Source organism: Prosopis cineraria, unplaced genomic scaffold, assembly GCF_029017545.1.
Source record: "Prosopis cineraria cultivar Desert tree isolate PC_DT_omini unplaced genomic scaffold, ASM2901754v1 PC10, whole genome shotgun sequence".
NCBI classification, from domain to species: Eukaryota; Viridiplantae; Streptophyta; class Magnoliopsida; order Fabales; family Fabaceae; genus Prosopis; species Prosopis cineraria.
The window spans coordinates 11,584,158-11,596,741 of record NW_026555341.1 but is presented as its reverse complement, the minus strand read 5'-3'; the positions used below and the strand labels follow the sequence as shown (position 1 = coordinate 11,596,741).

Below are 12,584 nucleotides of genomic sequence, written 5' to 3'. Positions count from 1 at the left end.
ATAGAATATAGTTTGCCAACTTTCCTTGCTCTGATGCTATCTAACTCTTGCAAATTTTAGGATCTATATACATGTATACGCACACACATGAGTATCTTGAGTTTCCAACATATAATAAAATGATTTGTATAATAATAAATCAAAATATTAATTTTTTTAAAGTTTTTAACTCATACGTAGACATTTTAACAAAAAAAATATAGTAATACAACGGATAGAATATATGATACGATACGTATCCTAAAGTGCTGAACAAATATCATATCACAAATGAGTACATTTACTTTTTTTTTTGGGTCAAATATCAATACTTCCTAGTTTCAAATAGATACTCTCGGTTCATAATGTAGAAGACTTCCAACATGCATTGAACATATTAAGGAGTAAAAATGATATGTATCTTTTACCAAAAAAAAAAATTATATGTATCTTGAAGAATCGGACTTATATCTTATCCATGAGGAGACTTATTTTATCAATTTTACTCTTAGTTACAACTAACACACAATTTTTCATATATAAATTCAGCACATACTAGCCAACATAGGGGAGATGGGCAAGAAAAAAAATAAAGATAAAAATGAAAAGATATTTTTCAGAGCTACAAAATGTCTTACTCCCATTGAAATTTGAACTACAATATAAGACATTGATAATTATTTCACGATTATAAAAAAATGTTCTTTATAAGCACCTTAATAATAATAATTAAAATTTTAATGTACTATTTTTTATAAAAGATCATAATAAATGAAGTAGGGTGGTTGAAAAACAATTATAAAAACTATCTGATATCCTATATTTTAAATTAAATAAAATTTTTAGAAGATTTTCTATATTGTAGAATGCAGGAAGTTGAACTATCTCAAATTTATAAAAAATGTCCTACATTTTAAAATGAAAAGGGTAACTTGTTGTCATTCTCACATTGAGTAAGTAAAGAGGTACAGTTAAAATTCAGTTTGGGCTACTCAAGAAAAATGGCTGCGATTGAAAGGCAAGATTATCCGTTTCCTTTTTTAAAACAACAACGGGCCTTCGACAATTTCTGCACAATTTCAAACAGGCTCATAGGCCTTCGATAGAAGAAACAATCTAACATCAACAATGGTTCTGTTCATGTCCAGAAGACATAAACCCCAAGCCCAATGCATGAAGCTAGTTATGAATTGTCACAATCCATCACCGGCGGCCATTGAAATGTTTTGTCCATAATTAATTCACCAGTTTTTCATTCGAACCCTTTGAAGCTGACGATTTCTACTCTCACAAGTCACCACCATATATCCTAGGAATATTTTGTCCTCGAAATTAATCTAATCGAGACAAAAAAAATAAAAATGGATCCCGGCTAAATTACAAGTTGCGCCGATCAAATACATAGAGATTTCAAGTACTAAGAACAAGGGACTTTAATTAAATCATTCAATTCCACGTAAGCCAACTCCAAATTAAGACCCACAAAGAAGATTCACGAGTAGACACCCACGTACTCTCGAACGTGCGCCATCACAAGGGCGAGTACCCATCAATATCATGATTCAATGCTAACTCCACAAAACGAAAAAGTAAAAAGTTGATAGCAAATAGCTCTTGTCGACATGATTCATCACCCAGTAGTTGAACTCTATTCACCAAAAGCAATCTTATTGTAGCCGGCACCCCTTGATAGAGTTTGATCCTCACAAATGTCAAAGCCCGTGACTATCGACAGAAAAGGCAGAGATTTTTGAGTCGCAATGCAATGTGAACCAGATTTTTAAACCCTATTAACATTTCTGTATCTTTTCCTTACCCATCTGATTTGTCTATGTTTTCCTGGCCTATCGATCGGAATCCTATTGATCTTGAGCTATTTTTGTCTGGTTTCGGGCGTAATATTGAAGGAGGAAGAAAAAAGGAAGGGCATGGAAAGTGACAAGACAGCCATTAGAAGCAAGGAAATGAAAATTGAGGTGCCATCAGGGAGTGAAACTGGGATGGAGCTACAAGGTAATGCTCATGGTCATGGTGGGCTCACAAGACAGAACAGTATGAACAAGACCAATTGTCTTTGCTCTCCCACCACGCATGCCGGTTCGTTCCGGTGCCGCCTCCACCGGACCACAAGCCTCCAGAGGACCAAGAGCATCGAATCAGCTTCCCTCTCTGATCAGCCGTCTAGGGTGGCTGATGACAGCAAGGATCAGATCCATTGATCTGCTAAAGTTTCTCTTATCTGTTTAAGTGGTGTCACATTTTCTTTCCATGTTTTGATGTTGACAAGTGTAAGTTGTAATGTTCTAGTGTGTTATGTGAACAACTTGCCCAGTTGACTTGGATTGGATGTGAAGATCTGTGAGCCTGCTGGGTGGCCCTGCTTCACGAGCAAGAATAAAATCCAAATGATTCCTAATTAAGACCGAAAATTTGGCTTGCTTGCCAATTTGAAGTTTCTGACTGAACACTCTTGTACATGGCAATATGGAAGCAAAGGGTGTTTCTTTACTTGCTACTGGGTGGGTTTTATTTACCGTTCTGTTTTTGAGAATTCGCTAATTTGACTGTTATTGTAATTTGCTCGTAGGGTTCACTTGTTATTTCTGGTGTGTAACACCCAAATTTGGCTTAGGACTGTTCAAGTTCTGATCCCAATTGAGAGACCCATGTTTTGGGCACACATTACGTCCGATCCTGGTCCTAGTTTGGTTTGATTACTTTGCCCTACTCTGCTTACCAGTTACAGATTATTTACACCAATGTGGATATTATGTGTTATGTCTATTCCTCTCGAATTATTTATCCAGAATCATGAAGTGATTTATAATTATAAATATATTCGGGACTAGAGGGAGTAAATAAGTACACCAAATTATGAAGTGAGAATGAATAACAACTTTACTTTGATGGAGATAAAATATCAGATTCATGATCGTGGAGATGAGATTCATCAAAGTTGATTGTAGCCAGGGGTGGAACCAGCCAATTCTTGAGAGGCCAAATGTTTAACCAAAAAAAAAAAAAAACAGAACATTTAACTAAAAATATTATAAATTATATAATAATATGTCAAAAGTTAGTTTGCCTTTTTAAATAAAGAAAACTTAACTCTTCTCTCCTTTATGTCATTAAAATCATCTACAAAGGGTTCTATATCAAACTTTTTAATAATTCTATAAACTAATAAGAAGCTAACAAATAATTTTTTTTAATTTAAGAAATATAAATTAGAACATATAAATCCAAGTAATAACAAAAAATATATAAATAAAAATATTAAAGACATAAACATACCAAAACAATACAAATAACCATCTCAATATCAGTTTATCAAAAAAAAAATCAATTTCATATAAATTCAAATTTCAAAATCCAAAACCTATATAATATCTCATTCTCAATATTTCATTCCAAAACATATATAATGTGTCAAGTGAGTGCGTGTCAGTGTCGTGGTGCCCCTTGGCCGTTTGCCATCCAATGACCATCATCCGTTCTCAATATTAAATTCATTTTGGGACTTGGGAGAAAAATCAAAGAAAGAGACCATCATGATTCATCAACATTACATCATCATTCATCAAAATCAGGGAGGAACTCAGAACGCCGAACTGGACACGGGTTTTGGGCTGGACCATATATTTAAGTTGGGCTGGGTTAAATATCATTATGAAGCTAAGAGTATAAAATCATGTTATCTAAAAAAACAAGGTTTGGAGGCCTGAAAACTATCTCCCAACATAACTATACCCACACCTTACAGATAACAATAACAAAAAAAAAAAAATCTGGGGGCCCTGAGGTAGTTTCGCCCCTGATTGCAGCAATGATGTTAACAACGATGATGATTGCTTGCTCCTCCTCAAACGGAGATCCCAGCTCCAGAGTTAGAGATTTGAAGTTGACTTTTGTGGGGAAAAACTCTGTTTACAGCTCAAATCCATCCTTTTTAAATAATTATTATTTAAAATATGCATATATATATAGAGAGAGAGAAATTTTTTTAAATTAAATAGTTTAAATTATAGCAAAATCTAATAATATTTGATCAAAATACTCTGGTAAGGTATAATAATTTCTTGACAACCACACAAAAAGCAACCTACCTCTGTCGCAGTAGATATTATTTCAATCAAGAAGTCAGCTCAATGCCCACATATGTAAGAAATTAAAGAAAATCCGAGAACTATGACTTTCAAGTTTCAAGGCAACAATAATTTGTTTGACATCTTCTACAGGATTGTTTTTCCCCCGTAAAGCTCAAACGATTTTCTATTTCTCAAGAGAGAAACATGATCAGTTTTAAAATTCTCATGGTCATGGGCTCAATAATACTCATTAGCGAATCGTATCTCATCAATAATGGATTTTATTCCTCGTTTTGTGCTGGCTTTAGAGTCTATAATTCGCTATCCTTGTTACAATAATAATAATAATGGCAGATTGCCTCACAGGACGATTGATTAATGACACATCTCTGTCAAGAAGAGAGGCTAGAACAATAAATGTACGCACAACTTCAATTATGTGACACCCCTTCAAATCTTGGCCATAATTCCATATCATCTCATCAAGTATCAGATAATCTGTGTAATCTAAACAGATAAGCCAAATATAAACTGACATTACAACAATATTGCACTATGTCAGACAAGAGATCCCAGGAAAAGATTTGTCAACAAAGTCAGAATCCAAGGATGAACAGAGACGTGTGTTTCAGATATGTAGACAAAATACAGCAGCATTGGACCCCACAATGGGCCCTTACACCTACAATTCCTATACCAGCTTTTTACACGAGATTTACCAAAGAGATTTTCCTATGCAGTTGGAGAAAATCATATTTTTATTGGAACAAGTTACATCAACAATGCACACTGAGATATTCATGTTAATCCCCCTAGAGTTGGCATGCATTTTAGCGAAGGAGAGAAAGTAGAGTTCTATGTTACCCTGCAAAGTACCATTCCCTAAACTGAAAATTAACAAAACTCACTCATTTCTTCTCAGGGGAGCTTTTGCTGTTGGACCATAACTTGCTAAGTATTCTTCTGGGTTGAGCAGGAAGAGCGCAGAAACCCTTAAACTTGGAAGTTCTTCCAATTCCTTCATTTTCCTCTAAGTCATCATCCTCAGCTAGCTTCATCCTGAGAGTTGAAGTCCTAGACTTTGGTGACTTGAAGCCCGAAACACTCCATTGATCCTCAGCATGTACGCTTGTAGTAGTACTAAATGGTGCTGTATGCTTTGATGAGTCGATGCCATGTGCAGTAAGAAGTGCCTTGATGTTGCTTGGCAAGTCTGTCACTTTCCCACCAGCCGCGGCGGCTCGAGCTTGCTCAAAGAAAAGAACTTGGACGACTACTCTTAGGGGAAGAAGCTCATTCTGGGCTGCATGCATGCAGGCTTCCATAGACAGTTTTTTGCAGTCAAGGATTCGGCATAGTCTTTTCCTTTCACTCTTGTTGAGTTCTGGATGAGCCTGATTGTTACAGTAAAACAAAATAGAAACTTTATTGATGCAAAGTAGGCACTGGTTCTCTAATTTTCCTACCTTGGCCTAGTTTCTACGAGTTTGACTGAACTGACAGCCAGACATGTTACATCATAGAAGAGTACTCTGAGGTGTAACTTCAGTGTTTAAATAGTCAATCGATCGTAGAAAGAAAAGGGGGAGTAGGAGACACACAAATTAATAATGTAAAGGACTAAGGAACAGGTTTTCGCTTTTCCTTTTCTCCCCGTCTACTGAACATTCTGGTAGCTACATGATGTAACTCGACACCAACTTTCACTGATAGCATGTTTGGTATGATGGAAGAGTTTTTAATGGAATCAGAATCAGAATCGGAATCGGAATTGGAATTGGAATTGGAATAGAATTGGATTTAAAAGTGTGTTTGGTATGATGATGGAATCCTGATATAATTTTAATAAAATATAAGTACTTAAAATAAGAAAAGACTAAAGTGTCCTTTTTAAAATTAAAAAAAAATTATATTGGAGGAGAGAGAAGGGGCAAATTGGAGAAAGGGAACCATGGAATTGAATTCCATGATGCATATGATGGAATTGGATTCTGTCAAATTTCCTTGAATACTGATTCCAAAGAATCATAATTATTGCATACCAAACACACATGTTAACAGATTCCATGTCCAATTCCATTTCTTTCTCCATGATTCCAAACTACCAAACGGGGCCTGAATATTTTTCCCTCTTCCTTGTTTTTAGCTTGGTGAATTCACAAACGCCTGAATAAAAAGTACAATTCACATTGCTCAGAAGGTGGAATTATTCATGCAAAATTTCTGGTGGGTCAGCCTAAACCTAACCGCCAATAAATGTTGTATAAGACAAGATTTTAAGTCAAGAGAGTTGGTTATCCACTAATTGTGTCCCACATCCTAAAATGTGAAAAGGAAACATGCTCAACCTACTTTTCTCTTCTCAGTTTCAGTTACAGTACTATTCATTTCATCGGTGAACAAATTGCAGTGACTTGGAAAACAGATAAAGACGTAAAATTTTTAACACTCACCTTCAGATAAATGTCAATGGCTCTGTAGAGATCATCATGGTCATGCCTTGCAAAGTCTGGTATTGTTTCAGCAAGCGCAGTGAACTTTGACAAAGGCAAATTCACATCTCTTGCCACCTCCTGAAGATACCTGTCCACAAGCTTTGCTACCTTAAGTTTTGAGCTATGAGATGCTGAAGACGACCTCCTACTCTCCTGAAATTCTAAGCCAATATTTTCTGCTGAACGAGACCTTCTTCTGTCAAAGTCAAGCCTGGATCTCGGAGGGCTAGTTGGGGGGCTCTGCCCTTGTAACATAAACTGTTCCAATATGGTTATCACCATCTCAACATCATACAAGGTATCAGTATCGTAGGATACTGAAGGTATTAAAAGATCATTTACTGAGGCATCTTCCAACTGAAGCCCTACCCGTCTAGCTAATTCCATCTTTGAAGAGGAAGAAGCATTGAGAATATTGGCCGCCTTCAAGAGTTTGAAAAGGAAGCTACAAGAAACAGCACCTTTCTCTGCCGGAAGCAAACTTACTAGTGATTCCAAAAGCAGACGATGCTTTGAAGTTATTTCATTAGCCAAGTCTGGGTCAGAATTAGAAGTTGCTTGTTTTTTCTTGATATGTCCATTCTTTGAGATAGTAGGTAGCCATCGAGATGCATAAATTTTAAGTACATCACCTATGAGATTTGAGGACACCTTCCCACCTGATTTAATTGCTATCACGGTTCTCCAAAAGAGGTCTATGCTCAATTCTGCTACATCTTCGGCCCACCATCCTTTGCTTGCAGATTTATGTCTCTGAATTTCGGTTCCATTGCAAGACACATCGTCCCTGACCCTTCGGGAATGACTCTGCGACAAACTCACCTTGGAGGGGTTACTTAAGACTTTTGAGGCAATTGCTTCAATGCATCTGCTTGTGATTGCCAAGTCCTCTGACCACAATGGCAATGCTTTGGTGCTCTGTAGAGCTGCAATTGAGTCCTTCCAACCATGAAGAATGCAAGAATTGAAGAAAACCTCAAGCTTGTAAATCAAGTTCCCCTTCTCCACATCCTCAGTCATCTGCAAGTATTCTGCAGCACATCTTACAGCTACAACATTGTAGGCACTTAGAGTGATGGTAATACCATAGCAGAACTTGGCACACAATTCAAATGCCTCCACCCCACCAGGAAAATCAGGAAGTTGGACTATTTGGGGTGGAGAAGTGTCAGGAGATTCTAAGCATAATCTTTGCAGCCGCAAGCACTTGGACAGTAGGGGAAACTGAATAGCACCAGCAAGAACTTGAAAGATACATTAAAGTAGCAGGAAAAGTGAAAAACAACTGAGATTATTATCAACTGTATCCTAATTTCAAAAATTTAAGGAGACACACCTTATGAAGAAGATACCTACTTCCCTTCACTTGGATTATTAGGTCGCTGGATACTTCAGAAGAGACTGACCTGCATACAAAGAGAAAGAATTTCTTATTTCTTCACATCTTCTAAGAAGAGACTCCCAAACTAGCTGACAAGGTCTCACCTTACTGCTTCTGCATTGTAGAAAGTATCAGGACGAGATCCCAGTTTCATAAACTTCATGGCTGTCTCAGTTTGTTTCACTCGAATCTGAATTATGTACTTCTTAGCATAATTCAGTTAACTAAACTCCAGCTGACAAACACTCCCCTTCAGTGTTGCAGAATCCAACAGCTAGTGAAACAAGGTGCGCACAAAATACCAAGTGGATACCACTTATAGCGAGCAATAATCTTCCCACTAAGCAAACCCAAAAGGAAACTAAACCGACAGGCCTCAGGGAGTCAGTTCACGAACTCAGAGTAAAAAGAAAGGAAAATATAGAAGATAGAATTTTCTTGGAGGAGAGGAGATGTAGAAGTTCCAAGAAGGAGGGAAAACCAAAAGCTTGGTTTGCGGGAGGAATAATACTATACTAGTAGTTTACTAGGTGGGATTTTATAGCCAAAAAAAAATTAGTCAGTTGACAGCAAACGCAGAAGATTAAATGATCCAAAGTCATGTCGTATCAGTCAAATAGTCCTGCCCCATGTGATTTGGACATTTAAACGAATGGAAAGAATCAGAGGGCGTTGCAAATCCCATCAAATCCAGACATTAACGCACCCCAAGAGACTACAAAGGCTCGCAGTAAAATAAACTCTAAAGCATGTGTACATGCGCGCGTCTATGGACAAATACTAAAGTAGAAAGCATGCTAGAACTAGAAATAGTCAACAAATTTTATAAAGGATTGGGAATTAGGATCACAACCTGAGGTGAGAACATCAGGATACGCTGCGAATACGGAAAGTGACAATCATTCATCGGAAAATTCGACCTGAAAAAATAAAAACAAAGAAAAGAAAAGCCGGAACTTGTTTTTGTACCATACTGGCTATTACTGTTTGGAAGAATAGAGATAGGAATAGGATAGGATTTTTGAGGGTTTTGTTTTCTGCAATGGAATAATACCATTCCATTCTCAGCGTGCAATTGTAAAAGCAGCTTCCACCCACTTGTGCCCCTCTACTCATCATTGCAGCTTAAAATTTCCCTTCTTTAATATACTAGCATATATTTAAATTTATTTTTTAGCTTTTAACTTTGAGCCCTTTTTTATAGTCAAAGATTTTTTTTTTAAGGTATCTTTATAATTGACAGCTGTGAAACTAATCCATTAAAAAATTTGAGAATTATTTAAAAAATTATTCTCTCTTAAAACATGTTTTTCAATACACACCTCTCAAAAACAAATTTTAAAATAATGTTTAAGGAATTAGATTGTTATTATTTGCGTCACATCCACTTGATAAAGCTTAATTATTCTATATCCAACATCGTACTCCTTTCTTTTTGTTTACCTTGTTAATTCTCCAAAGTGATTTTAAAATAGAAGACCATGATTGACCTTGTTTATCTCTTTCATATTCTTTCAACTTTTAAATATAAGAAAAATTATTATATGTCTTTTTATTTTTATTTATCAACAAAATTATAAATTTCAAAAACCAATCATCGTCTTTTTTAAAATTGTTTCTCATAAAGTCAATGTTTATTCTTAATAAGTAAATTTGTTTCATTAATTACAAGAATAATGTAGTCCAAATTTTTTTAATTTTAGACATAATTATTACATTTAATAAGTTTTTTAAATTGTGTGAATTTGTTATTTTATCCCATATTTATAAATGGAGGGAGCATAATACATGTTACAAGCTTCTTTTTGGGTTTGTGGAGTGTAAGTTTTTCCTCCCTCTCTTATGGGCGAGGATTGTAGTTAGGCAGAATTACAATCACATTCCTTCTTTTTTTTTTAAGTCTATTTACAAATCAAATTTTTGTAAGAGAAAATGATGATAACATACATCTGAAATAGGCAAATGATAAATAAGTACCGCCAAGTGTGATAATTATTTGTTAGTCTCGAGAAACTTGTCTGTCATTTTTTGAGAAATGACTTATTTTTCCTTGCCACAAGCAACCTCAATCAAAGAATTTTCTTTGATCCCAATTACCAAAATCTCCAAAAATCCTTCGAATACTTTCACACTTTTTCTCATGTTCCTCTTTCCTTGTACCTCCTCATCAACAAGGGCACCGCCTCTATCTTTGTCATCGGCATAATCCCTGTCGTGAATGCTTGACACACCACTGACACACCGATCCACGTACCCCGAGTTTCGCATAACATCAGCAACCTGTAAGAACTCACTAACGGCGTGAACACACCTTAAACTGGAGATTTGTCACCATTATCTCATACAATGCTGTCAAGTTCACCGTTATAGTGGACTTTCTAATGAAATCCCTTTCGTGTTCGGGTGGTTTGAGATTCAAGTACTTAGTTTAGGATTTGAACTGTAATGCAGAAAGAGGGGGGACTAAGATTTTGTTCACTCCATTGTTTGAACTTTGATTGTTTCAAGGATTTATGGAGATTTTGATGGTTGAGATCAAATGAAATTCTAACTTTCCTGGCTGAGTTTGTTTCTTGCAAGAAAATATGCCGTTTCTAAAATGACAAACAAATCTCTTAAAAAATAATTATCACATTCTATTTATCATTTGTCTATTTTAAAAATATTTTATTGTCATTTTTTTCTTTTTAGAATTGCATGTTAAACTTCAATATTTACAAATAGATTGGATTTATAAGTAATTAATTTTTTTGCTTGGGATTTGTACGTAACTCTAGCTTATGCTAATTGTGTGTACTTATTTTTTGCCAACAAAAACTGACTTCATTCTATCCCATATCATCCATTCACTTCCGGCTAATATAAAATGACAAATCAATATACCAATGAAAATTGCCCTTGTGTTTTCCTATAATAACCAGAGTGCCATTCCTTCTCTCTTAACTCTCCTTTACTGAGGAACATTTAATTTCATTTATTGCAGATGGTCCATGGGACTGAAATTTTGCCTGTAATTGCCTAATAGGTATGAAACCAAGAAATCTAAAGTCAACTGTTCATGAGATGCAGTATGTACGAACGAGTTTGTTCATGTGGTAGATTTTAGCTTTCAGTGTTGAGCCTATTTAGCAACCTATTTTAAAAATAATTTTTTATTTTCAAAATAAAAAAAATAAAAAAATTATTTAGTAATATATTTTCAGAAAGTATTTTAAAAAATAAAAAAACTAAATATTATTTTTGAAGAATAAAAAAACAGAAACATCTTTTAAATATCTTAGAATTATTATTTTAAAGAATAAAAAATTGAGAAAAACATTTATTTTTATCATTTTTTTGTTCTTAGAACATGTTCCACAAACCATTAATTTTTAAAACAATAAAATAGAAACAATTTCAAATAGGCTAATATAATTTTTAGTCCTTAATTTTTTAATTATTAATTTAATTCTTTAATTTTGACTTATTATATCCAATTCTTGTATGCTATTGAGTTAAAGAATTATAGGAAATGATAGGTATTGAATCAAAAAATTACAAGACCTGAGTTATTTAAAATGTGTATGGATTGAATTATTCCGTGTCAAAGTTTAGAGACGGGATTAATAATTGAGAATAAGTTCAGTGAGCAAACTTTATATTTTTCTAAAAAATATAAATAAATATTTTTGGATCCTATAAAGCTGGCAAAAATAAAAAGAAGAATGGCAAACAAATCTCACCCAAATATTCAAATCACAAAAAAAGTGCCACAAAATAAAGTCATTACTCTGAAGTTGTCTGACATAATTTTTTTAAAAAATTACATTCTTGAACCTCTATAAAATAATAGAAATTATAGTTTTAAAATCCAAACTAAAACTGTAACATTTTAATTTTTTTTAGATAAAAAAATTGTTGTGAAATTTAAGTTTTTATTTAAAAAAATAAATAAATAATAATAATAAGAATTTATATTATTTGAGATTATTCAGAAATAATAATATCGTTAAAAATTTATTTATGAATTAAAAATTTAGGTTTAAAATTTTATAAGAAATATTTTATTAAAATATAATTTTAAGATTTAAAAAAAATTGTGTGTGTGTGAGTTAAAAAAAAAAGAAAAGAAAGTAAAAAAAATGAAAGAGGGGTGTAGAAGTCCCACATCGGTTAGATGTGGGACGAGAAAAGGATTCTTCATGTATAAAAAAATGTGAGAGCATGTAGAGGAAGGTAAAAAGAAAGCTAATGCAATTTGTAAAAATTGCAACTAAGGACCCAAGATGCTATTTAGAAAAAATTGTAAGTAATGGCCCAAAGTTTTGAATAATTAAATTCAAACTTATAGTTTTTTTTAATATAATTTTGGGACCCACAATCCCATTTTTATATTATTTTTCTCTCTTCCTCTCACGTTGCTCGGCGTCTTCTTGCAAGGGGGATTATTTTCTTTTTCTTCAGGTATGTTCTAACTTTCCTGTTTAGATTAGCATTTAAAAAATTATTTAATTACAAAATTAATTTTATAGTTATTTTCTAATAGTATCAGCTTTCTAGTGATATGATTATTTTGTAGGATAGAGAAAATATTCTGATTAAAATTTTTTTATAGGATAGTTAATCTGATGAATAGATTAAAAATATAGGTTAAAGCTCTTA

The 12,584-nt window shown here is 34.0% G+C and overlaps 2 protein-coding genes across 2 annotated transcripts; one reads left to right on the top strand and one right to left on the bottom strand.

Moving 5' to 3' along the window:
• Positions 1-1,722: 1,722 nt before the first annotated feature.
• On the top strand, positions 1,723-2,696 carry LOC129321330 (uncharacterized). The gene has a single exon (XM_054967070.1). It carries the CDS (start codon positions 1,908-1,910, stop codon positions 2,196-2,198), a length of 291 nt encoding a protein of 96 aa, XP_054823045.1. The 5' UTR covers positions 1,723-1,907; the 3' UTR covers positions 2,199-2,696.
• A 1,828-nt stretch (positions 2,697-4,524) lies between these two features.
• LOC129322722 (BTB/POZ domain-containing protein At1g67900-like) lies at positions 4,525-8,946 on the bottom strand. Its single transcript, XM_054969073.1, has 5 exons — positions 8,797-8,946; positions 8,048-8,304; positions 7,899-7,968; positions 6,521-7,786; positions 4,525-5,461 (listed from the first exon to the last, which is right to left on the bottom strand). Exons 2-5 carry the CDS (start codon positions 8,104-8,106, stop codon positions 4,976-4,978), a joined length of 1,881 nt encoding a protein of 626 aa, XP_054825048.1. The 5' UTR covers positions 8,107-8,304; positions 8,797-8,946; the 3' UTR covers positions 4,525-4,975.
• Between the last annotated feature and the right edge of the window lie 3,638 nt (positions 8,947-12,584).

What these genes read in the sequence shown, in the direction of transcription:
- LOC129321330 (XM_054967070.1), top strand. Translation starts at nt 1,908, where the DNA reads ATGGAAAGTGACAAGACAGCCATTAGAAGCAAGGAAATGAAAATTGAG.
- LOC129322722 (XM_054969073.1), bottom strand. Translation starts at nt 8,106, where the DNA reads ATGAAGTTTATGAAACTGGGATCTCGTCCTGATACTTTCTACAATGCA. An exon ending in TACAATGCAGAAGCAGTAAG is followed by an intron (nt 7,969 to 8,047) that starts GTGAGACCTTGT and finishes CTTTGTATGCAG; the next exon opens with GTCAGTCTCTTCTGAAGTAT. An exon ending in GTAGGTATCTTCTTCATAAG is followed by an intron (nt 7,787 to 7,898) that starts GTGTGTCTCCTT and finishes GGTGCTATTCAG; the next exon opens with TTTCCCCTACTGTCCAAGTG.